We start from the raw sequence: 27,235 nt of genomic DNA on the forward strand, positions 1-27,235 counted from the left end.
CCAATCTAGGTATTTGGGCAGGCAAGGAGTTAGGAGCCTGCATAATCTTTTGCCCTTCTTTCCAAATAAATTCTATAATTGGTATGGTATGAACTTGCTTATAAGGCTGATTCTTAAAATCATAAAGGAAACAGTCTTCATCTCGCTGGACCCTTGTCAACTTAAAGCGGTCCGCCGCTTTGTCCATTAGTTTATGAAAACTAGCGATGTCCACCGGAGGTGAATCACTTGAAGCGCCCTGTTGTGGCGAGGGCGTCTGAATCCGATAGTCATCGAATTCCGCCATATAAGGATCCTGTTCATCATCCGTATCCTGATTAACCTCTCCTTCCTCTCTCTCTGGCTCTGAGTCATCGTCTATATGTGATTGTGGATTAGAGGAGAGAGGTGCACGCAAATGTTCCGAAGGAGCAGACTGCCTAGGAGGTGTTTGCTGAGGCTGAAATGAAAATGCTACGTCAGAGGATCCATGTACCGGAGTACCCTGGGGGGTAGGCGGAAATCGTCTATTGTAATCGTCCAACATATGTTGGAGATTTGAAAATAGCGTCATTGGAATAGACGTCATGGGAACCTGCACGCATTGGTCTTCGTGCTGGTCCACCAGCTCATCTTCATCTTCTTCAGAAGTAGTGTCCTGGCATTTAATTATTAAATCCGATGGACTCTGGGCGTCACCATAAACAGTTTCATCCGGAACTGATTCCGTCTCATGGTCTGACACGAACAACTGAGATGGTGGCTGTAGAGCAGGTGATTGTAGGTGGAAAGTGGAATCTTCCACAATCCTGACTGAAGACTTCATTGTCGAAACTGAAGTGTCCAAGGGCACTAAAGGCATGTTGGCGAAGGATAGAGAACTTGAAGTTGTTGTTAATGCAGATCCCTGCGTAGACGATGAAGACTTGGAAACAGTCGCCGTAGACGGCGATGTTGTAGGTGTCTCCGTAGACTTAGAAGGCTTCGACACTATCGTCGATGATGTGCTCGTCGACGAGCTGGTCGACGTGGTTCTCGACGTTGACGGTGTATTCGACGTCGACTGGGTCGTCGACTGTGTTTTCGACGTCGACTGGGTCGTGGACGGCATCTTCGACGTCGACGGTGCCTTCGTCGACGGTGCCTTCGTCGACGGAATCTTCGTCGTCGACGGAATCCTCGTCGTCGACGGGAGCTTAGCCGTCGACGAGATCTTCGACGTCGACGGAATCGACGACGATGGCTTCTTCGTCGACGGTGGCTTTTTCGACGACGATATAATAGGGATCGTCGACGGGACTGAAGAGAGAGAGGCTTTTGTAGACGTGAAAGCCGTCGACGAGAATCTCGCCGCCGACGCCGACGTAGTCGTGACCGTAGTCGTAGACGAAGCCACAGTAGCCAATCTCGTCGTCGGAATGGTCGTCGACGAGCCCGTCGACGACCGCGCTGTCATAAGTGTAACCACACTTATCGAGGCTGGAAAAGACGCCTGAGAGCCAGGTCTCGTGGGCGTAGTCACAGCAGGCACAGTAGCAGTAGGTGGCACTGTAGCCACAGTCAAAGCCAGCTTTCTTTTCTTCAGAAAAGGAGATGGTAACTCCTGAACATTGCCACGCTTTGAAGCCACAGAAAAAGGAGCTGACTGAAGGCTTTCTGCGTCAGAAATAACTGTGTCTTTATCTTGAAGGCGCTTAAGCCATAAAAGAAGACGACCCTCCCTGTCCTTGAGGGTTTTAGGATTGAAAGTTCTACAGAACCTACAGTCAACCACCTTGTGTTCAGGATACAGGCAGTAAATACACTTATCGTGAGGGTCCTTCTCAAATAAACGCAATTTCCCACAGGAAGAACAAGGTCTAAACAAAGACTTCTTACTTGACATCTTGTGAAAACTGAGAGAAGAGTAGATATGAAGAAAAAACTGAGCAGAGCTCAGGGAGACTCCCTTCACACGACGTGCGGTAGAAAATCTGAGGGCTTGAGCTTCTGAGGAGAAGGTTCTAGAGGGTGCTTGAGCCTGATTGGCTGCAGTTTGGACTAACATAATGACACTGATATGTTGCAAATGAGTTTTTTCTCTCTAATGCATTCCTATGTAGCAACCTTTGTGAAGGTTTTTCAGTATATATTTTATCTGTTTTTACTATTTATTATGATACTATATGTATATATATATTAGCATTATTGCTATTTTATTTACCGTGGGACTCCCACTTCGACGACGGGGAATATTCAAGCATGTGAATCTTTGAAAGACACCCCTAATACTGGAGAACTATATTTTTGATGTCTATATTCTGTCCATTCGATATTTTGTCCATTCTATATTTAAAACTCGATATTATGTCCATTCGATATTTTGGACTCAATATTTTGACTGTTCACAACATAACATACATGCAGCTGCGGCCAAGTTCTGGCTTTAGGCGCGTTTTATATTGCTTTGCACAAGAGCATAGAAAAACACTTGATGGTGCTTCGCATGCAGAGAGCTGGTGGAAGATGATGTGATCCCTTACCACTAGGATCTTGAGGTATGGGGCCGCCCTGTTAAAACCCAAAGAGACCTTCTTAGATATAATATAATATACTAGCTAGGGAGGGTGAGAATTAGGTGTTACTGAACCCTATTCGTTTTAGCATAATACCATGCTTCGACCTTTTGTGTTCTACGGACTAGTGACTATGCTGATTACTTTGTTTCTTATAATATGTTTGCTTGTACTAGCTAAGATACTGCGTTTGAGAACACTGCATTAGTGAATAAATATTTCAAATATGCACGTGTCCTCTTTTACTCCTTGTTCCGGATTGGAATGATTGTATAACGAAAGAGTGTTCATGTGTTCCACGTTACCTGAGGTGTACTAAGTCCATGTTCTGGTTTGTCTAAGCATTGGGAGTTTGTGATAACCAATGAGACACTGTAGCTAGTCTGGTAGGGGATTTTGGGTACTAAGGTGAGTTTTGGCACACCCTAATTCACTGAGGTTCCAAGTCTCTATGCACAGTTCTGTATGAGAATGGAATCCCTGCGACAGTAGTTTTGTATCCTATTAAAGTGCTGCATGAACCAAAAAAATGCCACATGTAGAAACCTAGTAGACAGGAACACCTATTAATCGATCCCAGAATCCTTGAGAATGCACTGCTGGTAGGAAGCACCTCAGATGAATGAACTCTGTATTTTTTATAACCATTTCCCCCCCACATTATAAACACAACAGTGCAAACCCCACTACTCCCCCTCTGCCCTTCATCCCGCAATATTACGAAATCTATGAAGTGACCCATATCGGCCTATCGGATTCTGCATTACGTCCCAGTCCGTAATAGTCCCACCACTGGCACCACACCTGGGTGTGCTTTTGTGGACAGCCCCACCCCCTGTAGATGTTCTCCTCCAACTGAGAGCAGAAGTCTATTGTCCTTCGCCGTTCAGAGACCGTAGGTGGAGTTGGGGAGCTTCATTTCCAGGCAATTTTGTGCTTGGCCAGGGCATATGCAACAACCCACCAACATGTGTTTGCCCCATTTCCCTCCTATATCTGCAGGGAACTCCTGGAAGCCCAGTCTGGGCGTGAGGTCAGTGTGTCTCTCAGACACCATTGTAGGTTTTCCCAAAATAGCACAATATAAGGGCATTTCCAAACCACATGAAATAAATCTACATCGGGGTGAGTGCATCAAACTTATTTGGGCGTGGGGAGTCTTCCTGCCCGCTGGAGGTGGTGGGTGGTGAGGTATGTTGTGTGGAGATAGTTTGATTGAATAAGGCGCAGTCAGGGTGGTATACCTGTCTCTCAGGCAGCCATAAGTACATTGCACAAGTCTGTCTTGTCGAGTTCCCCGATCCAGCCCTCTTATTTCTGCTTCAGGGGCCGGAGCTTATTTAGGGAATTGTGTATGAGGGATTAGAATATCTTGGATACGCCCCATGGCCGATGCTGCCTATCAAGCAAGCTTGCCTCCATCAGTCTGTATTCAGGGAGATCTGTAAGATTTGAGCAATGAGTAGCCAGTGCATGTCGGACCTGAAGGTATTTGCACAACTGTGTGTGTCAAAGCTTTAAATGCATCTGTAATTCAGCAAAGGGCTTCATGTGAGCACTGCCCGACACAAACGTGGGACATGATATTAATCTTGTCCCACTGACCAAATTCCTCAAGTTGGGCCATATGGCTCAGTCAGCATCCCCTCCACAGAGGAGTCTGCTGCGCGAGTTTGAGATCCCTGTTCATGAAGTGGAGTGCCGCTCACCAGCATAATAACATCACTTGTGTGGGTTGGGATGTGACAGCTGTAAAAGTACCCCAGGACCCCGTCCAGGCCTAATGAGGCCAGTTACGCCGTTTAGGCTGGGTTGCTCCAACCTCCAGTTATCCAGTCATTAATGGGAAGTAGATGTGACACCCAGTAATACAGCTTAACATCAGCCAGCCCTTTAACCCCATCAAATCGTGAGCAACGAAATTGTATCGCATGCGATGAGTGGTGATCACCACCACATAGAAAAGAAAGGATGAGCTCATTTAAACCAAGCAGTGAGGATTGGATGCGGAAGAATACTTGGGGAGTACAACATTTTGAATATGGCCACTCTACCCAACATGTTCAACGGGAGACTGGACCAGGACTGCAGCGCTATTTTAGTGCCTGCGATAAGAGTAGTGAAGTTGAGGTTGTGCGTCAAGTTTGGTAGGAGCAATATGTTTACCCCCATGTATTTAAAACTCAAATGCTGGACGGGGTTTGTGCTCAGGCAGCTCACTATTGCTGTGTCACCCTTCAGTGGGACCAGGAGGGACATTCACCAGTTTGCACAGAGGCCCCCTAAAAGACTCCCAGAATGTAAAGGACATGAGGGACCTACATCTGTGGGTGGGGAAGGAAAAGGAGCATATAGGGCAATCTTGTCCTCCATGCCATCCCCCCTTCAGCCACCCCACTACACCTGAGCATAGAGTCGGATAATTGTGGTATGATGATCTATCACCCTGGTAAAAAGGAGGGGTGAGAGAGGAAAACCTTGCCTAGTGCCTTTGCAGATAGGGATAGGATTACAGAGTGTCCCATTGATGAGAAAATGGACGGAGGGTTCCCTGTAAAGGAGTTGGAAACACCTCCAAAAGCCCAAGCAGAGTAGGACCTGGTCTGGATAATACCAATCCACTGTATCAAATGCCTTCTTAAAATGAACAACAAAAGCATGCCAGGAACAGTTATCTTGTGCTGATGAGCGAGTGTAACATTAACTCCCCTAAAGCAATGACAGGTTCCTCAGTGTGAATAAAGCAACAGTGATTGGCATGAACAAGGTGAGGCAGCACCCGCAGAAGCCTGTTCGCCAGGACATTGGCAAAGATCTTAAGTTCAGCGTTGATCAGCGAGATAGGCCGGTACAAGGTGCAGGTCTTGGCCGTTTGTCCCTTCTTGGGGAACCGCATCCAGCTCTGGGGGAAAGGAGCCCAAGTGCTCTGATTCAGAGTAAAGATTCGCAATATGAGGCGTAAGCGTGTAGTGAACGCATCAAACGTACTCTGCTGGGAACCAGTCAGTCCCTGGCGTCCAACCACTTTTCAATTCTTGTTTGGTTGTCTCTATTTCATCTGTTGTGATGGCAGACTCAAGGTCTGTTCTTTAAGGCGCTGTCCTTGAGAAGTAGGCTGGCGCACTCCTGCTCAGGCCGAGCGTGGTGGGTCTATATAGCTCCGTAATAAGCAGCAAATGCCTCTGCTATATCCTCAGCACTGGTGACATACAGTCCTGCTTCTCCAATGATACTGTTGATTATACGCATCCTCAACTCACACGTGGCAAGCCAATAAAGGAATTTTCGGTTTTTATCGTCATGCTCAAATACCCTCTGGGTGGATGCTCTCCAGCACTGGTAGGCATTGTCAAAAGCCAGCTGGTGCAGCATGGCTTGGTCGAGCCGGAGCTGCCTATGGATTGCCCCAGGCCTGAGCGGAGCAGTATTTCTCAAGTTTTAGTATTCCGGTTTCCAGGTGAGTGAGATACGTGCTTTTGAGCGTTTCTGCCCGGTAGAGGTTGGATTAGGCGATCCCCCTGATCGTGGCTTTGCTGGCCGCCTACAGCAGGCCGGAGGATGTCACGACCCCAAATTGATTTCAAAATTTAGGTTGAGTTCCATCTGGATATGATCCCAGAACTGCTCATCAGTGAAACACCAAGGATTGAGCTGCCACATTGGGCGCCGAGATCGGGCAGGAGCCCCAATGCTAACTATCACCGGGGAATGGTCAGAAAGATCTCTGGGGAGAATATATGCGACTAGTGTGAGAAGTATGTCAGTGGCTGGAAGGAGGAGATCAATCCTCTAAAAAGTCTTGATTGGGGCTGCTACGTGTGTGTATACCTGTCGGTCACATGCCTGATTCGCCATGCAAAGCACAGTCCTAGGGAATCTCTCAAGGAATCCAATTGTCGTGCCCCTCTCTGCTGGTATTCCGCCAGGGGTCAGATGAATTCCAGCTCAGGGCGAGGTGTTGCATTGATATCCCCTCCAAGGATAGTAGCCCCAAAGGGAAGCCAAGTGAAACCTCTATGAGTGCTGTGAAGATCTCTGTCAGGAGATGAGGCAGCACATAAACGCTCAAGGGTCTGATGTGTTTGCTACTAGAGCGCCTTCCACACTACATAGCGGGCTAGTGGCTCTGGAGTCATCCAGGTCACTGCCAAGCAGCCACGGCCACTGCAGGTAAAAGCAGTGGGGCGGTGGGGCCGGCTAGAGGGGAATTTCGAGAGAAAACCACAATGGAAAATTAAATAAAGAATGAATTTTGCCTTGTGGTCGTCTCTGTAAACTCTTCACCGCGGCGGACATTCCGATACGGTGCTGAAAAAATTGACGCTTGTGCGGTTTTCGGATAGCCCCCGGACGTCCTCCGCACATGCCCACTGTGACGTTGGACGGCCAGGGGCCGTCTGACGCATCGAAGAGGTTAAATCCCCCCTGCCGACCCCACCACTCTTACCTGCAGCCGCCGCGGCTGCTGCCAAGGTGAATGTTTGTGCAGGAGTATGGCCACGTCCCTGGAACCTCTAGCATGCCCTGCGTCATAGGCCAGATCATAGACAAACCTACACAGAAATGAACGCCTGATGCCCATAAGATGGGTCTACTATAGAATCAATACTGCAGGATGGGTTCGCTTGGCATATCGAAGGACTGCCATTCGTCAATACTTCAAAGCTAGCCATACAAATAGGGAGGTGATCTAGGTTCAGAGTCATGGTGGGGGAACTGAGGGTGGCTCCCCATCGAGATGCACGTGGGTGTGGGAGAGTGGTGGACTTGTTTACTGCCCAGTGTGTACAACCGAATCATCAAATCAAGGTAAAAACGAGAACCATAAAATATGCTATACCTTCCATCTCCCTCTCCCCACACTTCCACCCAATTTTCTATATTGTATTTTATGCCTGCATATATACATTGTTTTACCACCCTGGTGGAGCTTTTTATTCTGTTCGTCTGTTCTGGTGCTTTTAGTAAGTATTCTTTGCTTCTATCTATTGATTATTGCAGCACATAAATTTGATACAAGAATCACGCTGGTTCAATAAAATATTGAAAGCGTCCCTCTGTGTATTGCTGGTACGTTTCTCTGATAGTACTACAGCTCGAGCGTCTGAGCAAAGGGGTTCTAGATCTGTTACCACGCTTCCTGGGGGACAAGGGTTGACATGTTCAGTGGTTGCCAGAAACCATTTGCTGCCTAACTAGGTTTAGGACGGGCTTGTGGTGACACTCAACTAGGTGGTCTATAGATCAACATATTCTGAGGGGTTGCATAGAATCAGTCTGGCACCATCCCAACGTTTATACTGTCCACAAGCGGGCAGTTCCTACCATGGGGTGGACACTACACAACATTACCTCATTCAAAATCCTTAACTATCTCGGTTCAAAGAGGTGATTTAATTGTAAACATGCACTTTATAAATTATCGATCAATTTATAAGGATATCTATCCTTGATTTCTGTCTGAAACTGACTAATTATGCCACCAGACACAAAGTTCAAAAATAAATGCTTGCTTTCTTTGCTTGCTGATCAAACTCTCCTCATTTATCTGCATGGTAAGAACTTACCTGAAATGCCTTCCGTTTGATTTATTGTTTGAAGTCCAGAGCAACAGTCTTTAGTACACACAACACATTCTAAATCTTCCACTTGGACAATTCTCCTAATGTTTAAAGTTAAACTAATGTGTTGGAAGAAACAACTATGTACAGCTTACGATACTGAAAAAAAAGGTTTATGATAATAAATTACAATGCAATTTAGTGTCTTTTTTAAAACAAAAGAATATCATTTGACAGACAGTAGGTAGCATCACTTGAACATACAAGCTTAAGTGGATCAATCGCAAATGTAGCAGGTTAATGAGTTGTGGGTTGTACAACACCAGAGGGAATTCACACTACTGTATATTTCATTCAGTAACAGGCGTACAAAATTAACTGAATGATGGGACCGCAAGTAGAGAATGGTGGGCAAGATTAACCTCTCAAAAAGCAAAGCACGTGGTTGAGCAGCAGAATAGAAGGGATGTTAGCAGTTCGTTTGGGTCGCTGGTGTTGCCTGCAGTTCCGAAGAGCAAGTCAGCACACTGCTCTATTTGTGCTTCTCTGGCGAGGCACAGATTCGACAGGAGGAAATGGTTTATTTAGCTCTCATACATCACCCCACACAATCATAAATACACTTGTTAGGAAAGGGGGAGGAATCAGTCAAGCAAGCGAGCGGAATGAAGTTAATTACACTGCCCTTCATCAGGCAGAAGCAGATTTGACCTTGAATTCATGAACACATTAGATGGCAGCTAATTAACACTGATGAGCTCCCTATCAAGAACATTTTGCTGGTGCACTCCAAGCAGTGTTTTTCAGCTCGGTATCTGTCTGTACCAACTGCCACTGTCACGTGTTTCACTGTAATACTCACAGTATTAAGGTTGCTATTTGTGTCCAAGTCTTTGGAAGCTAATAAACATTCCCAATTCTAATCTCAGAGATGCAGTATAAATTATTACATGTGTTTATCACCCATTGTTTTCCAAATGATCCCTTTTTTGAGCAAAAATAGGTTTATCGTCTTTCCACAGATGTATTCCACCAGTGAGGTTACTGTCCGTAGCTTTCAAACCCTGCTCTGAGCTGTGCTAATCATGATGTTCGGTAGTGCGTTCCGTCGCTTTTTCCAAGAGCCCAGCTCTCTCGAATACCTCTTGATTTGTCTGAACCAGTGATGAGTCCGTGCTTTGTCGCCATCCCGAAAGACAAATGCCTCGCGCCTGATTTCTAAGAGTTCAAAGGTGTCGTCACAGTCGGGGTCTGCAGAGACCACGCAGTTACTGAGCCGCAAGGGTTCCCTGAGCAGGCTGAACTTTCCGTTACTCTTGTCCCTGATTAGCACGAGCACAGCGTCCTTCACTGGTCCCTGGTGAGAGGCGGCATCCGGGGGCATTCCCTCCAAGCTGGATTCGGACTGACGCCTCATGTTGGCCATCAGCAGGACCTGCAGGTTTTGAAACTTTAAGACTTTACTGCCCTTTCTGACCCACTGCCCGTCTGTGGGTTGTGCAAGTTGCAAGGCGCCTTCCATAATGAATCGCGTCTCTTCTCTCAGCCAACCCACTGTCTTGATTGCCGTCTCTCTGATCTCTATGTTGATAACCTCCCTGTTCTTCCTGCTCTCACGACGGAAGGAACGCAGAGTCCACGCATTTCCTTCCTGTTTGGTTTTCATGTTGATGTGCTCAAGGTGAGACTCGATCCGACTCTTGGCTTCCCAGAGGCTGCTGTGGTCTGGATGGTACTCAATGGTACTCTTGATAATACGGCTCAGCAGAAGGGGATATTTGGTCACTCTTTGCAATGGGGCCATTAAGAAGGATCTTAGGTTCATACGACGGAGAGCAGTGTTGTCGTTCTGGGAGACGTTGAGAAATATCCTAGAGGTGTACAGAGAAAAAAGTTAATTTCTAAAAACAAATCCACATTTTTAGTTATATGGTGGATGGCATTCAATTTTGCATTCTCAAAGTTGTCAGTTGCAAAATGCATAAATTCCCCACAGCCTTAGCAAGCCTCAGTGCTTCATGAAATCAATTCTGAGTTAAGTTGGAGTTTTGTTAATTGAACTCGAGGTTCCTGGAGTACATTGTTATTGTATGGTATTGTAATTGCATTTATATAGCGCTTACAACCCCTGACTGGGCGTCAAAGCGCTTTTTCAGCGAGTAGCGAGCTACTCCAGAACCCATTAAGGATTATTGTTGAATTAGTATGGTGAAATATGAAAGTAATTTGAGTGGTGGATAGGTTAGTCAGTTATTTGGATTCAGAAGGATAGCAGAGAGAAAAAGGTTTGCATTCATATAGCGCGGTGCTGAAGTGCTTTGTGTGCAACAGAAATTAGCCAGAAACGGGAATAGAAATCAACAGCATTGGCATTTTCTTACATTCTCCATGAAAAATCTAGCCTACTTTGCCCTCTTCAATATAAATACCACAGGAATAGCATTGAACATTTATCTTTCTATAACTGCAAGTATTTACCTCAGCAATTCCTTCTCTTTTTCGAGGGTATTCAGCATGTTGACTGATGCAGACTGTTGTAGGCAGTAGGTCTGGAAAGAAGGCAGCATGTTGACAAACTCCAAGAATATCTCCCCAATGCAAACAGTAATTAAGTCATCATCTCCCTGAAACACAACAACACAAAAAAAGAAGTTAGCCTTGAAGAAGTCATATTCGAGAGTTGGGAATAAGACAACACTCAGCGTGAACTGAATAGACTTTCAACTCCTTTAAATGTTACTGTAAAGGGGTGTCTTTATAAACAGACTAAATTATGGACTGTTTATAGACAGGACCTAGTCACCCCAACAACAAAGCATTTCACAGTGTGAGAAGGTCACACAGCAGCAAGATAAATGAGTGGGATTAGTAAAGAAACATCATCAATTAACAAGGGTTACACTGATCCTTCTTCCAGCTATGTACAAACTGCGGGAATTTATTATGCAATTTATCACCTTCTTTATCTGTGTAATGTGTAGCCCTCAATTCTGTAATTCGTAACTTGCATATACTGGATTACACACAGCTATCTTTTTACCTTATTTAACCATACTGTATGTAGCAATCACTCTTAAAACACCTAACCTGTGATCTGGTCCTACGCAGAATGCTCTGTTAACCGTTAGGTCTGAACTGCACTTTTTAAAACTCCTGATACATAAAAATAGGTAAATTGGATATGGTGGTAGCACTCATAATTATGATAATAGCATTATACTAAAAGTTGCCTGAAACGCTATGCTTTTTAGGTCGAGGACTGCGTAGCAGTGTGGGCGGAGCTCCAAAATTTAATGTTTCTTATTTAGGGGGCTTGAACCTGCCCCTCTTCTCCATTGGCTGGCTTCCTAAACGGAGGCCAGCTATTGGAGGAGAGGGGCGTCACTCAGTTCAAGCCCCGTCTTTTTCGTATTCAGGGCGTTTTTTTAAGCTTCTTTCTTGTTTCCTTTCTCTGCTCTTCCCATTGGCTGGAATTTTACCTTTCAGCCAATGGAAAGAGGAGAGAACGAAAACCACGCCCCCGAATCTGAAAAAGACTATGCTTTCTCTGAGCCATTTCTGAATGATCTCGGAGAAACATGGTGGTGTGGAGCGCTCCTCTCTTGCTTTCCGATCTCCGGAAGGCAAGAGAGGAGCGCTCCGCACCACCAGGTTTCTCCGAGGTCATTCAGAAATGGCTCGGAGAAACGCCCGTTTTTTGGTAACTAGAAAAACATCACTTTGCGCTGCTTTATATTTAGCTGCCCCTGCAGCACCACTTTCCACTTTATAAAACAATTGTTAAAAGCAAAATTAGCATGATTCGGAGTCTTAAATTTGTCAGTGAAAGGGGCCCCCGTATACATCTTTTACGGAAACAGGTAGCACTAGTAAGGCCTCTATTGCAGGGCATTCTAATCCGATTAAAAATGGTCTCTCTCACTCGTCAATGCATGTAGCCCATTCCAAAAGGGCGGTCGCGGTAACTAGCCAGGAGCATGGAGAGAGAAAGGAGACTAGATCCCACGCGAAGCCCAAGGTCCGCGTGTGTGTGGTTTCCTCTTTGGGCTGTGTTCGTAGCATTGGGCTCCTTTTCCGAGGGCCCTCCCGCAGCCATGCCGACCGGCCACTACGAGTGAGTGGAAGACTTCGGAGTATTTCTTTTCACAGGGATAGGGGGTTGAGTGGAGCTCCGTGTCTTACCCCATCCCTCTCTTTTACAGCTCGAAGCCCAGCTGGGCAGACCAAGTGGAAGAAGAGGGCGAGGATGGAGAGTCCGGGAGCCTTCAGCTGCTCGCTTCCACTGAACTACCTAGCTCACCGGGTGAGTGCCAGGGGCGCGCACATTACCATACGGGCCATCAGAGAGTGACAGGGTGTCCTGAATACATTAAAGCGGGAACTATGCAACTGAGGACGGTGACATGAGGGATAGGGCCCTTAGGAAGAGACGTTGGACAGCGATCAGGACTTTTGCGACTTACTTGAGTAGGATTAGTTTGTCATATTAACGTGCAGAGAAGGGTGGCCAGCCATCCTTCATTTTGAAGGTTTGTCCACAAGTCGTGGTTCCTTTTAACGCAGACTGCATAGAGGTACTGCAGGACATCTATAGTCCCCTATTGTGGTCCATCATACTTTTAACCCTAGTAAAGACAAGCAACTCCCATTTACAGACCGTTTTCCTGTATATTGCGCCATTGATTAGGTCATTTCGCGGCACACTTGCTTTTTTGCAGGAACTTACTTTAGTGACATTTAATAGTTATAGCTTTATAAAAAGGATTCTGGAGGGGAAAAACATGGTGTGTGCTCTCCTAGTCACAGCAGCATAAGGCTCCTCCTTTTACCGACACCACGGTGTTTAAAAGAAACAAAATTAATGCAGGTGCTCATCTAATGGAACTGTGGACAGGGGGTTGAGTTTAGGGCGGCTAGGTTTTTAAGTTTTTTCAAGCTGTATATGGAAGACATCTGCATGTATTGTAAGAATGTCTGTGAGAAGTGGACTAGAGAGAATTATCTCAATAATTCTACCAGGCAATAATATATGTCTGACACCCTCTGTCAGGCATACATAAAGTCAACGTCTGGGCTCGATGGGGCTCCCAACTCTATCTGAAACATCCAGACAGTGATTTGGCAACTCTTTAACGATGCTGGAAGTTGAGTCACCAAATTCCTGAGTTAAATAAATGGCAACATCCTAATAAATACATACACCGCATTTGTACTTGCGAACAATTTCTTTGGGGCGGAGTAAAAAAAAATGACACACAATCGCAGGCTTTTCAGCCGATGCCGGGACCTCCACAGTTCCAAAGTTGGCAGCTCTGGCCATTTGACCACACCTCCTTTGCTGGCCCCCACTGTTACCTCTGCTAACTTTTATTAAAGTTTGTTGCATGAGGGATACTCACTGACAGTTTGAATTAATGCAAGTTTTACATTGCACAAGGCACTTATAACTGGCTAAAAATCATGTTGCTTTAGCTGTACAACACTTCAACACATTATAGGCTAAAGACGGAAACAGAGTGTAGCGTTCATTGTAGTTAAGAAAGTGTGTTACTTAATGCTGCAGCAATGGCTAACGCAGGGCTTGTATCCTGCAGTTTACTAGTAGCTGAAGGAATTCTTTTCTTATTCCTTCTGGGCTTCGATTAAAAGTCCTGGAGCTGTGTGGTAGTCCTCCAGACTTCTGAGGTGTTTTCTCCCCAGGATCTATGTATACTTGGTGAAGTACTTTGTTCCAAAATCCCCCATCCAGTATTTCCGGGAGTCCTCGGCTTAAATATCTGTAGAGCGTCTCCACTGATCCCACCGCTACATAAATACGTTTTGCAGGTGTAGTAAGATTACTTCCGCGACACCACGTCTTTTTAGGTCTGAGGAGGTGGTGGTGGTTGCCCCCCAAGTACCGAAGATCCAGCCTGTGAGGAAGGGGCTCAGTTGAACTCACGACCCTCAAACCATTTTATTGGGGGAGGTGGCTTTTCTAAGTACCCAAGTATTGTCTTCGTACTGTCTCTGAAATTGTAGAAATGTGCACAGCCAGCTACTCCCATAGTGGTACTGAACCGTAAATTCGTGGTAGTAGGAGCTATGCATCCTGTATAGCGCCTGTGTGTGTGTGGCTCTGTGTGTGTGGGGCTGTGTGTGTGTGGGGCTGTGTGTGTGTGGGGCTGTGTGTGTGTGGGGCTCTGGGTGTGTGTGGGGCGGTGTGTGTGTGTGGGGCTGTGTGTGTGTGTGGGGCTGTGTGTGTGTGTGGGGGGGCTCTGTGTGTGTGGGGGGGCTCTGTGTGTGGGGGGTTGTGTGTGTGTGTGGGGGGCTCTGAGTGTGGGGGGGGGCTCTGTGTGTGGGGGGCTCTGTGTGTGTGGCTCTGTGTGTGTGTGTGGCTCTGTGTGTGTGTGTGGCTCTGTGTGTGTGTGTGGCTCTGTGTGTGTGGGGCTCTGTGTGTGTGTGTGTGGCTCTGTGTGTGTGTGGCTCTGTGTATGTGTGGCTGTGTGTGTATGTGGCTCTGTGTGTATGTGTGTGGCTCTGTGTGTATGTGTGGATCTGTGTCTATGTGTGGCTCTGTGTGTATGTGTGGCTCTGTGTGTATGTGTGTGTGTGTGGCTCTGTGTGTGTAGGTGACTCTGTGTGTGTAGGTGGGTCTGTGAGGGTGGCTCTGTGTGTGTGTGTGTAGGTGGGTCTGTGAGGGTGGCTCAGTGTGTGTGTAGGTGGGTCTGTGTGAGGGTGGCTCTGTGTGTGTGTGGGTGGCTCTATGTGAATGACTCTGTGTGGGTGGCTCTGTGTGTGTGGGTGGCTTTGTGTGGGTGACTGTGTGGGTGGGGCGCTCTGTGTGTGACTCTCAGTGTGTGTGGCTCGCTGTGTGTGTGTGTGTGTGGCTCGATGTGTGTGTGGCTTGCTGTGTGTGTGTGTGTGGCTCGCTGTGTGTGTGTGTGATGGGCTCGCTGTATGTGTGGCTCTCTGTGTGTGTGTGTGTGTGATGGGCCTGCTGTATGCGTGTGTGGGGCTCTGTGTGTGTGTGTGGGGCTGTGTGTGCGTGTGTGGGGCTCTGTGTGTGTGTGTGTGTGGGGGGGCTCTCTGTGTGTGTGTGTGGGGGGCTCTCTGCGTGTGTGTGGGGCTCTCTGTGTGTGTGTGGGGCTCTCTGTGTGTGTGTGTGTGGCTCTGTGTCCGTGTATACTCTCTACTACTCTCTAATGCTAACCTATTGCCATTGTAAATGACAATACCATTTATTTATGTTTAAAAAAAAAAGAAAAAAAGTCATGAGCAATACCAATAGCTCTACCTTTAATAATGCCGAGACCATTGCATTGTAAATGCTTGTTTCTTGCTGTGTTGCCCTGAGCCAGCCAGTAGGCGTATAAATGCTCCACAAAAAGAAAAAAATGAACAGCAGGCTGTGTAGGCGCCCAAAATCCCCATCACCAAGTGAGCACAAAGTAGGGACCTCAATTCAGCTGTAGTCTGGAGGAAGCAGTGCTAAATAAAGTGCCAAGTGTAAAAATTAGACTATTCATATAAACTGTGGGAAACATTCTGAACATGCCGAAATACGTTTTGAGTTCATGTGGAACATTTTTACACTCAATGTGTGGACAGTGTGATTTCTTGCATCATCATCATCATCATGCTGTGAAGGGAAGCATTTTATGCATCACATGAAGGCAACTTAATTTTGGTTGGGGGATTATCATCTTATCTCCAAGGTAATATGATTCCATAAATCAGTTACAGCCTATCTGAAGACTATTTTGTAAATTATTGTAGCAGAGGCTTTGAAGAAATACTTACTTGCCTGTGATACTGATATTTCTGGTGAATGTGCAATATTCCATCCGTTTCCCTACCTTTACAGTAACCTTCTACTGCAATGCTACACTTGCAACCTTTTTCACACTAGCCAAAGCTCTCCAGGTCGCCAGATGGTGCCAAGCGGCACCATGTGGACTCAGCTGCAATTCCACTTGCCGGTTATGATGATGAGAGCATATAAGAGGCCAACTGGTGTGGTGGCATGAGCGTCCTGTGCTTTTCTGCACCTCTCTGAGGCGTGCATGGAGGAGGCAAGAGAACATCAATGAGAGCAACAATGGTATGTTTGAATAGTTAGAGATTTGATTAATTATGGCACTAAATCACCAGGGTGAAGTAGGGTGGTGACGAATCTGTGCAAAGATTATGCATTTTAAAATAAGTGACTTTTTCTTTTAATGGATACATATCCCGGAAGATAAGATTGATCATCTTATGAATGAATTCTACAGCAAACAAGTGAGACTGAGTAGTATTGGTTAACCAAGTAAGTTATGCAATCTAGCATCTGCATGCAGGTGCTATGAGACAGTAATGTTCCGCAAAGGTGTACAGGGATAACCATGTGGCTACAAGGCAGATGTCAGCCACCAGGACGCCTCTGGTGAGAGCTGTGTATTTAGCCATTGCTTCAATGGAATGGGCACAAATACCCTTCAGAGGGACTTTCTTGGGCAAGGCATAGCAGATTTGCTAAATAAGGGAACCCAATGCCGAATGGAGTGTTTGGTCGCTGCCATGCTCTTTGTGACTGCAGAAGTCCAAAAGAGTTGATCATCCACTTTGTCCTGTTGAGTGCAGTTAAAGTAATAGGATAATGCACGTCTAGGGTCTAGTCTATTCTCTTCACTTCTGCTCATTGTTGAAATGAGCAGAGGAAAAGAAAGGAGATGAAGTCATGAGCCTGGGCTATGTGAAAGTAGATATCACTTTTGGTAGAAAAGATGTGCCAGTGCGTAGAACCTATTTATCTGGGTAGAACACTGTCTGTGGGCTGAAGTCATCATCACCAAGAAGATGGTCTTTAGAGTCAGAAGTCAGACTGAGCAACAGTGCATCATCTTAAATGGGGATGGTATAAGAAAGGTCTAGACAAGATTCAAATCCCACTAAGAACCAATAAACTACTTTCTCTTTTCACTATCTTTGTGGGCCCTCGGACCATGCAGTGATTGTATCTGTTTGCTGTTCCTGCGCACTGAGACTGGAGATGGACACATCCAACCAAAACCAGTCTGGGCACCTGGGCTGTACTGCGGCACACGGTTTGGAAACCACTGGTATAGTTCCTAACATCTGCTAATTAGTGATGAACATAGAATACAATGAGGAATTGCAATGGCTTGTTTGCTTTGTGATTTTCCTTTCACATAATGACAGGTCAGTAGCATATCACTGAAGTTCATTTGGAGACAAAAGTCCACTCAGACGGCTTCCATGTGTCCACTTCAGCTCCAGTGTCGAGAAAGACAACGCCTATTTTTGTAGCCATGGATTCATGTAGTAAAACAAACTAAAAGAATGCCAAGTCATTCAGCGTACTGCTGGTGCTCTACCTCCAATTAAGAAAGTTAGTGCTGTTAAATACTGTCTACCTATACTAAGCACTGTAATTAGCAACAAAACAGCAGCAATAGCCACAGTATGGAAATGGGAAAAAACCTTCAACAATGCCTATAATTGAACCACATTATCCTGCTCTACAAGGTCAGTCATTTCTATGCTTCACTTCTGCAAGCCTTTACACTGCACTGACACATACATCAAATCAATCACTAAACGCCAGCACATTTGCAATGGGAGTAGACTGCAGTGAAAACAATGGAACACCCATGAAAGTACTAAATATACCTCAATTTAAAGGCAGAGCACAGAGCCACGACGAATAGTGTAGACAAAGCACTCTATATGGCTCCAGCATCAGAAAAAGCCAACACCAAATACGGACAAGCATACTGTTGAAAACTGTTATTCTTCAAAAGTACTGGACATTTTGTTTCAAGGCAATATCCCAGCCACTTCCGGGTTTATCTTGATGTAATAACATATTTTAGCCAAAATCTCCCTACCCCTCTTTAACCCCTTCCACGCTCATGACGAGCTGAGCTCGTCATGGCGTAGCCTCCTCGCACGCTGATGCCGAGCCCAGCTCGTCATGAAGCATGGGATTTTGAAAATCTGAGCATGCGAGCAGAGCACCATCTGGTTTGTTCCTCAGGGTTATCAATGATGGGCAAAAAACACGGCAGTGCTGTAAGGAAATGAAGAAGGAGTGACCACGTTGGAATTACACAAGATCGTATTCAGTGATAAAGTCAAACAGAGAAGGTTTCACGAGGTATCGTGGGGGCTACGAAGCCCCAATCTTTTGTCCTTCAAAAACACTGGAAAAAACGTACAGAAACATAAATAAATTAGAATATCCATCACTGTGGACAACAATAATTTTTTGGAAATACAGTGAATCTTAGTGTCCTCCTTGTGCCGTCACCTTGGGAGCGTCCTCTGAGATGAGATGCCAATTCCAGTGGCGTGTGTTCTGTGGAGGTGAGGACCATAAAAACACCCAAATACCGAACACTTCCTGTCCTGCTGTCATTGCGTGGGGATTATTCAGCAGTTTCAATGAGTGCAATGTCTTGTCATCGTGTGTTTCTTCACTAACAATTAATTATTACAGTACACTACGAGGCAGCAAGTGCACCACCTAGAGGTCGCCAGGTACTGTGCACCCGTCCTGCACGTCAGATGCCGGTGTAATTCATAATGGACTTTGTGCTCAGCATCTCCGACCGCGGCGCACTTGGCTGGTTTTGGCGGCGCACTGGGGTGCCGCGGCGCACACTTTGGCAACCACCGCCCTACACCATTGGCACACAACTGATACTCTCCCTCCCCAACAACACACCTAACAGCCAGACTAAGTTTGCAGGCTGTTTAACTGAAGTCGCTAACTGGATGAAAACCACCTGTCTCAAACTGAAAAACAAGAAGGCCAAAGTCATGATTTTGACCAGAAACTCATCGCTGTGGGACTCTACCTTGTGGTTGGCAGAACTATGACCCACTGCATTCCCAGCACCCACATCAAGAACGTTGGTGTTATCCTAAAAAATCAACTCACCATGTCTGCCCAAATCAACGCCGTCATCACCTCCTGCTGCCAAACCATGAAGATGCAGAAGAAAATGTTCAAATGGGGCGTGGCTTGGATGGCAAGGGGACTAGGAGCCTAAATCTGGAGCTCCGTCCAACCTCAGAAAAAGAACCAAACTAACGGCGAGTACCAACAGCGAACAGCCCAACAAACAGAGCTATGGTTATCGGAAGAGAAAAGGACCGCGGCGGAAAGCAAAGCAAGAAGTAAGAAGCAGAGTGGAGCGGAAACAACTATTTCAAGCATCGAAAACAACAACCCACTCAACAACAACAGGCAGAAAATGGCGTGACACAGTAGCAGCTTCCAGCAGCTGAGCGAGTCCACGATCTGAGGGCTACGAGCTACCACAAAGAGATCTAAAGGTCAGTCGCTCAGCCGAAGGTCAGCTACAAGCGTTACGCCGCCACCAAATGAGACGCGATATGGCAAATAAGCTAATAACATCATAGAAAGCAAACTGAAAGCAAAATCCACCAGGGAGCGGTCATATTGGAAGCGAGCAAGGAATCGAAACTAGAAACAGCGCGTCCGAGCGAAGCATAGCACCCCAGCAAGGACGCCCGAGAACCAAGAAAACAGCGGAGTGAGAGAGGCGGAAAGCGCAGTGCAACGTGACTACCCATCAGAAGGAGCGCGCAAGTGCCGCTGAGTCAAGACGGCTGTCAATAGCCACCCCACCCAGCCAAAGCAAGAGATATTGCACAGAAAAGGCGGCCATCTTGGCGGGGGCACAGAGCACACAGGAACGAGAATAAGCTCTATCTAACAGTAGCACCAAGAGCAGCCGAAGCCATACAGTGAGAAGGCAATAGGATCAAGCCCAGCTATTTACAAAATCAAAAAGGGGGTGTCCGAGGAGCACACAAGAACGGGAATAAGCGACAACTACCAGTAGCACCAAGTGTTGCCAAAGCCATACAGCGAGAAGGCAATAAGATCGCGCACAACTATTTACAACATAACGAAAAGCGGTGCCCGAAAAAGCAAACAATTGGCACAGGGAACCAGAGGCCAAAGCCATACAGCGAGAAGGCAATAGGATCACGCCCAGCTATTTATAAACAACCAGAAGGTGGAAGGGCGCTGCCATATTGGAAGCGAGCAAGGAATCAAAACTAGAAACAAATAAGTGCTATCTATCAGCAGCACCAGGAGCAGCCGTAGCCAAGGGCGCCCGATAACCAAGAAAGCAGCTGGTTGAGAGGGGCAGAAAGCAAAGCTGCGCAGCTACCCATCAGAACAAGCGCACAAGTACCGCTAAGTCAAGAAGGCTGTCATTAGCCACCCCACCCAGTCAAAGCAAGAGATATCGCACAGAAAAAGCGGCCATCTTGGCGGGGGCACAGAGCACACAAGAACGAGAATAAGCGCTATCTACCAGTAGCACTAAGAGCAGCCGAAGCCATACAGCGAGAAGGCAATAGAATCAAGCCCAGCTATTTATAAAAGTCAAAGAAGGGGGAGGCCGAGGAGGCAAAAGATCGGCACATGTAACCAGGGGTAAAGCGTAAGTAAAACGCACAAGGGGGCGGCCATTTTGGTCACACAGCCAAGACAAGACACTCACAAAAGGCGTGGCCAAGGGGAGAGAAGGCCACCAAAGAAGCGCATAACAATGATCAGCCAAAGGGGCGAACAGGGGCAAATCCAGAAAGGGGCAAAAGCGGTGTGAGCTCACAACTGGGAGCAGTGAACGGCCAAGGTAGCTCAACAAAACATAAAGTGACAAGGAGTAAAGGAGCAGCTAAGATAAAGCAAATCAAGGAAGCCTAATCGAAGAGTGCACAAAGAAGTTAGGAGCTCGACAACTTTAAGGACCTGTGCGCGCCACCAAAGAAATCAGCTCACCAAAACAAGGGTACCAACAATGGCAGAAAAAGAAGAATGTCACAGCAGCAGAAGAAAAACAGACTTGAGAACAACATGGACTCCCCAATTAAGAACAGATCGGACATTGCCAGGACACTAGATAGCATACTCAAGAAACTGGCCGATGTACACGATCTAGCAATATAAACTAAAAAAACAACGGACAAGATAGAACTAGAGCTGGCAGCAATCAGAGCGGACATCCACGCCACTAACAACAGAGTTGAAGCAGTCGAACAACGAGTCAGCGACTTTGATGACAGGTCTCAGCTCACAGGCAAGGCCATAGGAAATATAGCCAAAGGTACCACAGAACTAAGACGACAAGCAGCTGATTTCGAAGGCAGAAACAGAAAAGGCAACATAAGGATCCTAGGCATCCCAGAAGGAGAAGAAGACAAGGCTGGCTCGTGTGTGTCGCTTATACAAAGTCTCATCCCAAAGCTAACCAACCTGAATTTCGAAGGCCCCTTTGAACTAGACAAAGCGTACAGAGTACCGGCAAGCAAACAATCTGGCAGGACAAACGCCAGACCAATAATATGCAGACCACTACGTTCACACCAGATAGACGCCATATTCGGGGTAGCGAGGAAAAACCCGAACCTGCTATGGAACGGCCACAAAATCATGCTTACGCAGGATTACTCTAAGGCGACGGTCAACATAAGAAAGGGATTCCTAGCCCTCAGAGACAGACTAAGGAAAGAGAACATTACCTTCTCATTCACCGGCCTCGCAAGGTTTAGGATATACAACAAAGGCATTGCCATGACATTCAAAGACCCAGCCGAACTCTCACGCTATATACAAGGACCACCAACCCAAGAAATGGAAGACTCGACACCGACGGGAAAAAGAAGCGCCTCACCCAGCAATGTAACCGATAGTGGGTAAAGCGCAGGAAAGCTCAAGGGCCCTACTATCAATCGCATGGTCTGCACAATGGAAACTAATCACACATGAAGAATGCTATCCTACCTCAGAGACTACTTTAAACACAACAACGTTACCTCACTAGGAAAGAAGCAGACTTAAAGTCTGTTGGATGCAAAACAGGAACCTCACAGCAACAACTCTACCTCAGTGACTCATACGCCTAAGTAATGAAAAAGGAAGCCAACCTAAAGAAAGAATGTTGGGAGTAAAAGTACCTGGGACAACCAGATATCCTTTCAGAAAGTAGCGCATCATTCTTTTGTATGTGGGCTAAAGAAAAAGGGTTCGAATTCCGGGGAGGGGGGCGGAAGTAGGAGGATCTTGCTGTTGCACGCCCACAGCACGAAGGAACAATGGACAAAGGGATGGAGGGAAGGAGGGGAGGGAAAAGGGTGGGGAGCAGGAAGTAGAATAGTTTGTTTGGTTAGTCTTGTAAGTCTTGTTCGTCTTGTTAGTCATGTCTTTGTCAGTAGAGTATCCAACAACGCAAATAGATCGCCGGCAGCATCAGCACAACTAACCCTTAACAATAGTGGTAACAGAAAGCACCATATAGCCACACAGCGGCCATCCAGCGCCAAACCACAACAAACCAAATGCAATCCCAAGGATGACACAGTTGAATAGCAAGTCGCTGCAGACAGTCCTGAGGGTCATCTCACTTAATGTGAAAGGTCTTAACCATCCAGTAAAAAGAAAAAAAACACTAGACTACCTTGCCAAGACGAAAGGAGACATAATACTATTGCAAGAGACAAAACTATCCATAGAGGAAGCAGACAAACTCAGAGCCAGATGGATAGGCCAAGTTGCCTGCTCACCAGTAGTAGGGAAAAAAAGAGGAGTCATCACACTAGTCAGTAGCAAATCCAACATAACCATAGAGAAGGTACAGCAAGACGAGGAAGGCAGATTACTATTCACGCAGATGAAAAGAGGAGAGGAGACGATCCTAGTGGCAAACATCTATGCACCCAACACAGACGACTCCCCTTTCTGGGAGAAGGTAACCAAGGACCTTCAGAGTAGAGCCTCACACAGTATGATGGTAGTGGCAGGGGATTTCAACATGACATTAGACCAAACGCTAGACAGACAGGCCAAAAACAAGACACGAACGCCGACATCGCACAAAGCACTAAAGAACATGTGCAACAAAGTTGACCTAGCAGACCCATGGCGCCTACAACACCCCGACACAAGAGATTACACCTTCTACTCCCACCCACACAACTCCTACAGTAGAATAGACTATATCGTCAAATCTTCAACCCACACCCACCTAACTGAACACACAGACATCGCAGCTAGAACAATATCAGACCACGCTTGCATCAGCCTACACCTAGCAGGTAGACACAATGAGCATCGAACACGCAGATGGCGACTTAACCCCACAAACCTAGCTAAGCAAGAGGACAGAGCCAAGATTCAAACAGCCATCACAGAATACATTGCAGTGAATGACACACCAGATACAGACCCAGGCACGTTGTGGGGAGCACTAAAAGCAACCATAAGAGGAGTACTAATGGAAATAAAAGGGAGAAGAGACAGAGAGACAAGAGCAAAGCTAGCACAGTTAGAAAAAGACATCAAAAGGCTAGAGACCGAGCACATAAGCGACATCGACAACCAAAACGCACAACAGAACTCACAAAAAAGAAATATGAATTCAATAGAGTACTCCGCGAACGCGGAGGCCTCTGGATAAAAAAGTACAAAGAGATCAATCTGTGTGAGCAAATAGAGCAGGTAAATCACTGGCAGCATACCTCAAGCGCAAGCAGAGGCAACACAACATCACATCAATCACAGACACTGCAGGCAAATCACACACCAGACACGAAGACATTGTTAGCACCTTCAGGGAATTCTATATGGAGCTGTACAAAAAAGATGAGGGACTCGAAACAAAGCGAACGAAGGCCTACCTAGAGAGCCTGAAGTTGCCTAAAATCACAGATGAAGAAGCAAAAGCCTTAGGTCAAGACATCAAGCCACTAGAGGTTAGGACAGCCATCAAAGTGCTAAAAGATAACATGGCCCCAGGCCCAGATGGCTACACAGCACCTTTCTACAAATCATTCCAAGAGCAACTAGCTCCTACTCTAACGAAAGCCTTTAACCACTGCGGTATGGCTAATGAAGAGACCACAACAATGGCACAAGCCAACATTATAGTTATTCCGAAAGAAGGTAAAGACCCACAATGGCCAAAAAACTACCGACCTATATCACTCATTAACCTTGACTGCAAACTATACGCCAAAATATTAGCTACTAGGCTGTGCAGCGTGCTCCCACAACTGATAAACAACACACAAGTAGGATACATGAAAAGCAGAATGTCTAGCGACAACACCAGACTCCTGTGCCAAGTCATAGAACACTGCTCGCATGCACAAAAACCAGCAGTAACAATTGCACTTGATGCAGAAAAGGCCTTTGACAGGGTGTCTTGGCACTTCCTAAAAGAGTGCCTGCAAGCATACAACCTGTGAGATACGTATGCCAGAAGAGTCATGGCCATGTACAAAAACCCAAAAGCTCAGATCGCAATTAACGGCACAACCTCAGCCTCATTCGACCTCCAAAGAGGAACTAGACAGGGATGTCTGCTATCCCCACTACTATTCTTACTAGTACTAGAACCCCTGATCAAAGACATTCTCACAAACGAGAACATAGCAGGCATCTCCATCAACAAAACTACGGCCAAGCTGGCGGCATACGCAGCCGACCTATTGATAGTTACAGAAGACCCAACAGTGTCCATACCCGCACTCATGTGCACCATCGACACCTACGCTTCCCACTCAGGGTACAAACTAAATAGAGACAATTCAGAGTGTATGCCCATGAATGTACACACGACCAAAGAAGTAATAGGGGACTCTGGGCTGGTGTGGCAAACAAAATCGATCAAATACTTAGGAATGAACTTTGGCAAGGACTTAAAAACGACCCTAGACCAAAAAGAAAAGAGAACACTGACAAAGATAAGAGACTTGCTGGAAAAATGGTCACCCAAATTCATCACCTGGTGGGGAAGAATATAAACAGTCAAAATGATGGCCACACCTATAGTTAACTACCTAGCCAGTATGCTCCCCCTAGCTCCAACCGAAGACTTCCATAAAAAAATAGACCAAGCACTGAACAAATTCATCTGGAGGGACAACAAACCAAGAATCGCCCTCCAAAAACTTGGACTACGGAAAGAACTAGGAGGCCTTAACGTGGCAGATCTAAAATCATTTCAGACAGCCTGCATAGCCAGACAAGGATTGCACTGGGTAACCCAAAACCAGAAATACACACCAACATGGCTGGCCCTGGAAAAAGCCATACTAGACAACTCAGACCCCCTAACCCTCCTCACAGCCAACAAACAGTCACTAAAAAGGAACCCAATATTCAAGATAACAAGAAGTGCCCTCTTCAAGGTAGATCAGAAACTAGAGGTAAGACTAAAAAATTCGAAATGGGTGGCACTATGGGCTAACCCGAAAATAAAGTACAGGGGGAAGCCCCTGGATATAAAGACGTGGAGCACGCTAGGCCTCTCACATCCAGCACACCTAGAAGAGGAAGGCAAACCGCTCACCTTTAACACCATAAAGGGCAGGTTCGGCCTACCAGAGACGGAACTATACAACTTCCTGACCATCAAAACAGCGATCACAAAAGCGAACCTAAGCAGCCTCACCCCATCTATCTTCCAACTCATGGAAAACCTAAACAAAACAGGGCACCACATATCACACCTATATAAACTTCTCCGCCCAAAGACCTCAAAACTCAATGATAAAAATAAACACTACTGGGAAAACCAGATAGGCCGTACTTTCACAGAGAAAGAACTGTCGACCATGTGGGCCTCCCCCACGCAAAACATAATCTCGCCAGTACTAGCGCAAAACAAATTTTGGTTAATACACCAAGCACACTGGACCCCAGCAAAGCTAGCGAAATTGAGCCTAAGAGAGAATAGCCAGTGCTGGAACTGCAACAAAGCAACAGGGGACTTAGCCCATCTAATCTTCCACTGCTGCAAGGTCAGAAAATTCTGGGACAAAGTGTTTGACTTCACCAACAAGACACTAGGCTGCACCCTCAAGCGGGAGTTCTGCACCCTAACAACAGCACACATCAACACCGACATCAACACACAACAAGACAGAAACCTTCTAGATTTCCTCCTAACTAGTGCCACAAAGATCATACTAGCCAAATGGAAAAACACCTCCAAGGCCACCTTTAAAGGACGGATAAATTGGGTTATATTCCTAAGAGGCGCCGACAAAACAGCGCTAAGATACACACCCTGGAAGAAACCCAATAGACAGATGTGGTCATCGCTAGATAGGGCACTAGACCCATTCAAACCACCGTAGCCAAATACACCATGAGCTAGAAATAAGAGGCTGTACGCCGATCTTTAACCACCTGCCAACAACTATATGTTACATGTTGAATGTTATATGTTCACGAAAAAGCTAAGAGCCAACAAAAGAAGTCCACCGTATATGGAATACGAACTACTAGCCCAATGGGACGGAGAATTAACCGCCCAAACAGAGTAAAACAACGCATAGATTACCCAGTTGTCGATGATGTATAGTGTACGGGCGCAGTGATCTATGTGCCAGCAAGAGCATAGGTACCTGTGTATGCTTATGTGTACCCTGTCTATATAAGAAAAAAACAATAAAAATATATTTTTTTTTAAAAAGAAAATTTTCAAATGGCTTCCTTTCAGCACCAGTAGAACAGTCACTCAAACCACCATCACAAGCAAACTGACTACAGAAACACCTTCTATGCCTTAATTAGCATACAACTGACAAGGAGTCCCCAAACCAAACAGAACTCAGCAGCGAGGGTCATACTCAACCTACCATGCCAGACACACACCACCCAGCACCTGGCCTCCTGTACACAAACGAGCTCTGTTCAACCTAGTCACACACATCTTTTAAGCTCCATATAACACGTACCTACTTTACATCTACAACCGTATTACATTCCACAAACCCACCAAACACTTCCAACCAGCTGGAATAATACTCATACACATATGAGAAATACGCAGTATCAGATCCGGAGGTAGGGCTGTCTCCTACCATGCTCCTGAAGCCTGAAACAAACTGCCGCTATACAACAGAGCTGCCTCTTCAATGCTCGAATTGCACAAGAAGCTGAAAGCATGGCTTCTTGAAAAGACTTGCACCAACCCAACCATATGCCAAGCCAGGATTGCAGCTGTTTTAGTGCCGTGAAACCCTCCCGGGTGATAGAGCACTCTACAGTTTCACATTCCATAAGATTAGACACTACTAGACCTTTCAGAGCACGTGCCAGTG

The 27,235-nt window shown here is 46.2% G+C and overlaps 1 protein-coding gene across 1 annotated transcript in view; it reads right to left on the reverse strand.

Moving 5' to 3' along the window:
• Positions 1 to 8,252: 8,252 nt before the first annotated feature.
• The window catches only part of LOC147732901 (uncharacterized), a 447,397-nt gene continuing 428,414 nt past the window's right edge, over positions 8,253 to 27,235 (reverse strand). The window contains exons 8-9 of the mRNA XM_086957443.1: positions 10,574 to 10,719; positions 8,253 to 9,966 (exon numbers count right to left, since the gene is read on the reverse strand). Coding sequence (XP_086813569.1) covers positions 9,153 to 9,966; positions 10,574 to 10,719 — 960 coding nt within the window. The 3' untranslated portion in view covers positions 8,253 to 9,152. The remainder of the gene's footprint in view (positions 9,967 to 10,573; positions 10,720 to 27,235) is intronic.

Source organism: Lissotriton vulgaris, chromosome 2_1 (assembly GCF_964263255.1).
Source record: "Lissotriton vulgaris chromosome 2_1, aLisVul1.2, whole genome shotgun sequence".
In the NCBI taxonomy this organism is placed as follows: domain Eukaryota; kingdom Metazoa; phylum Chordata; class Amphibia; order Caudata; family Salamandridae; genus Lissotriton; species Lissotriton vulgaris.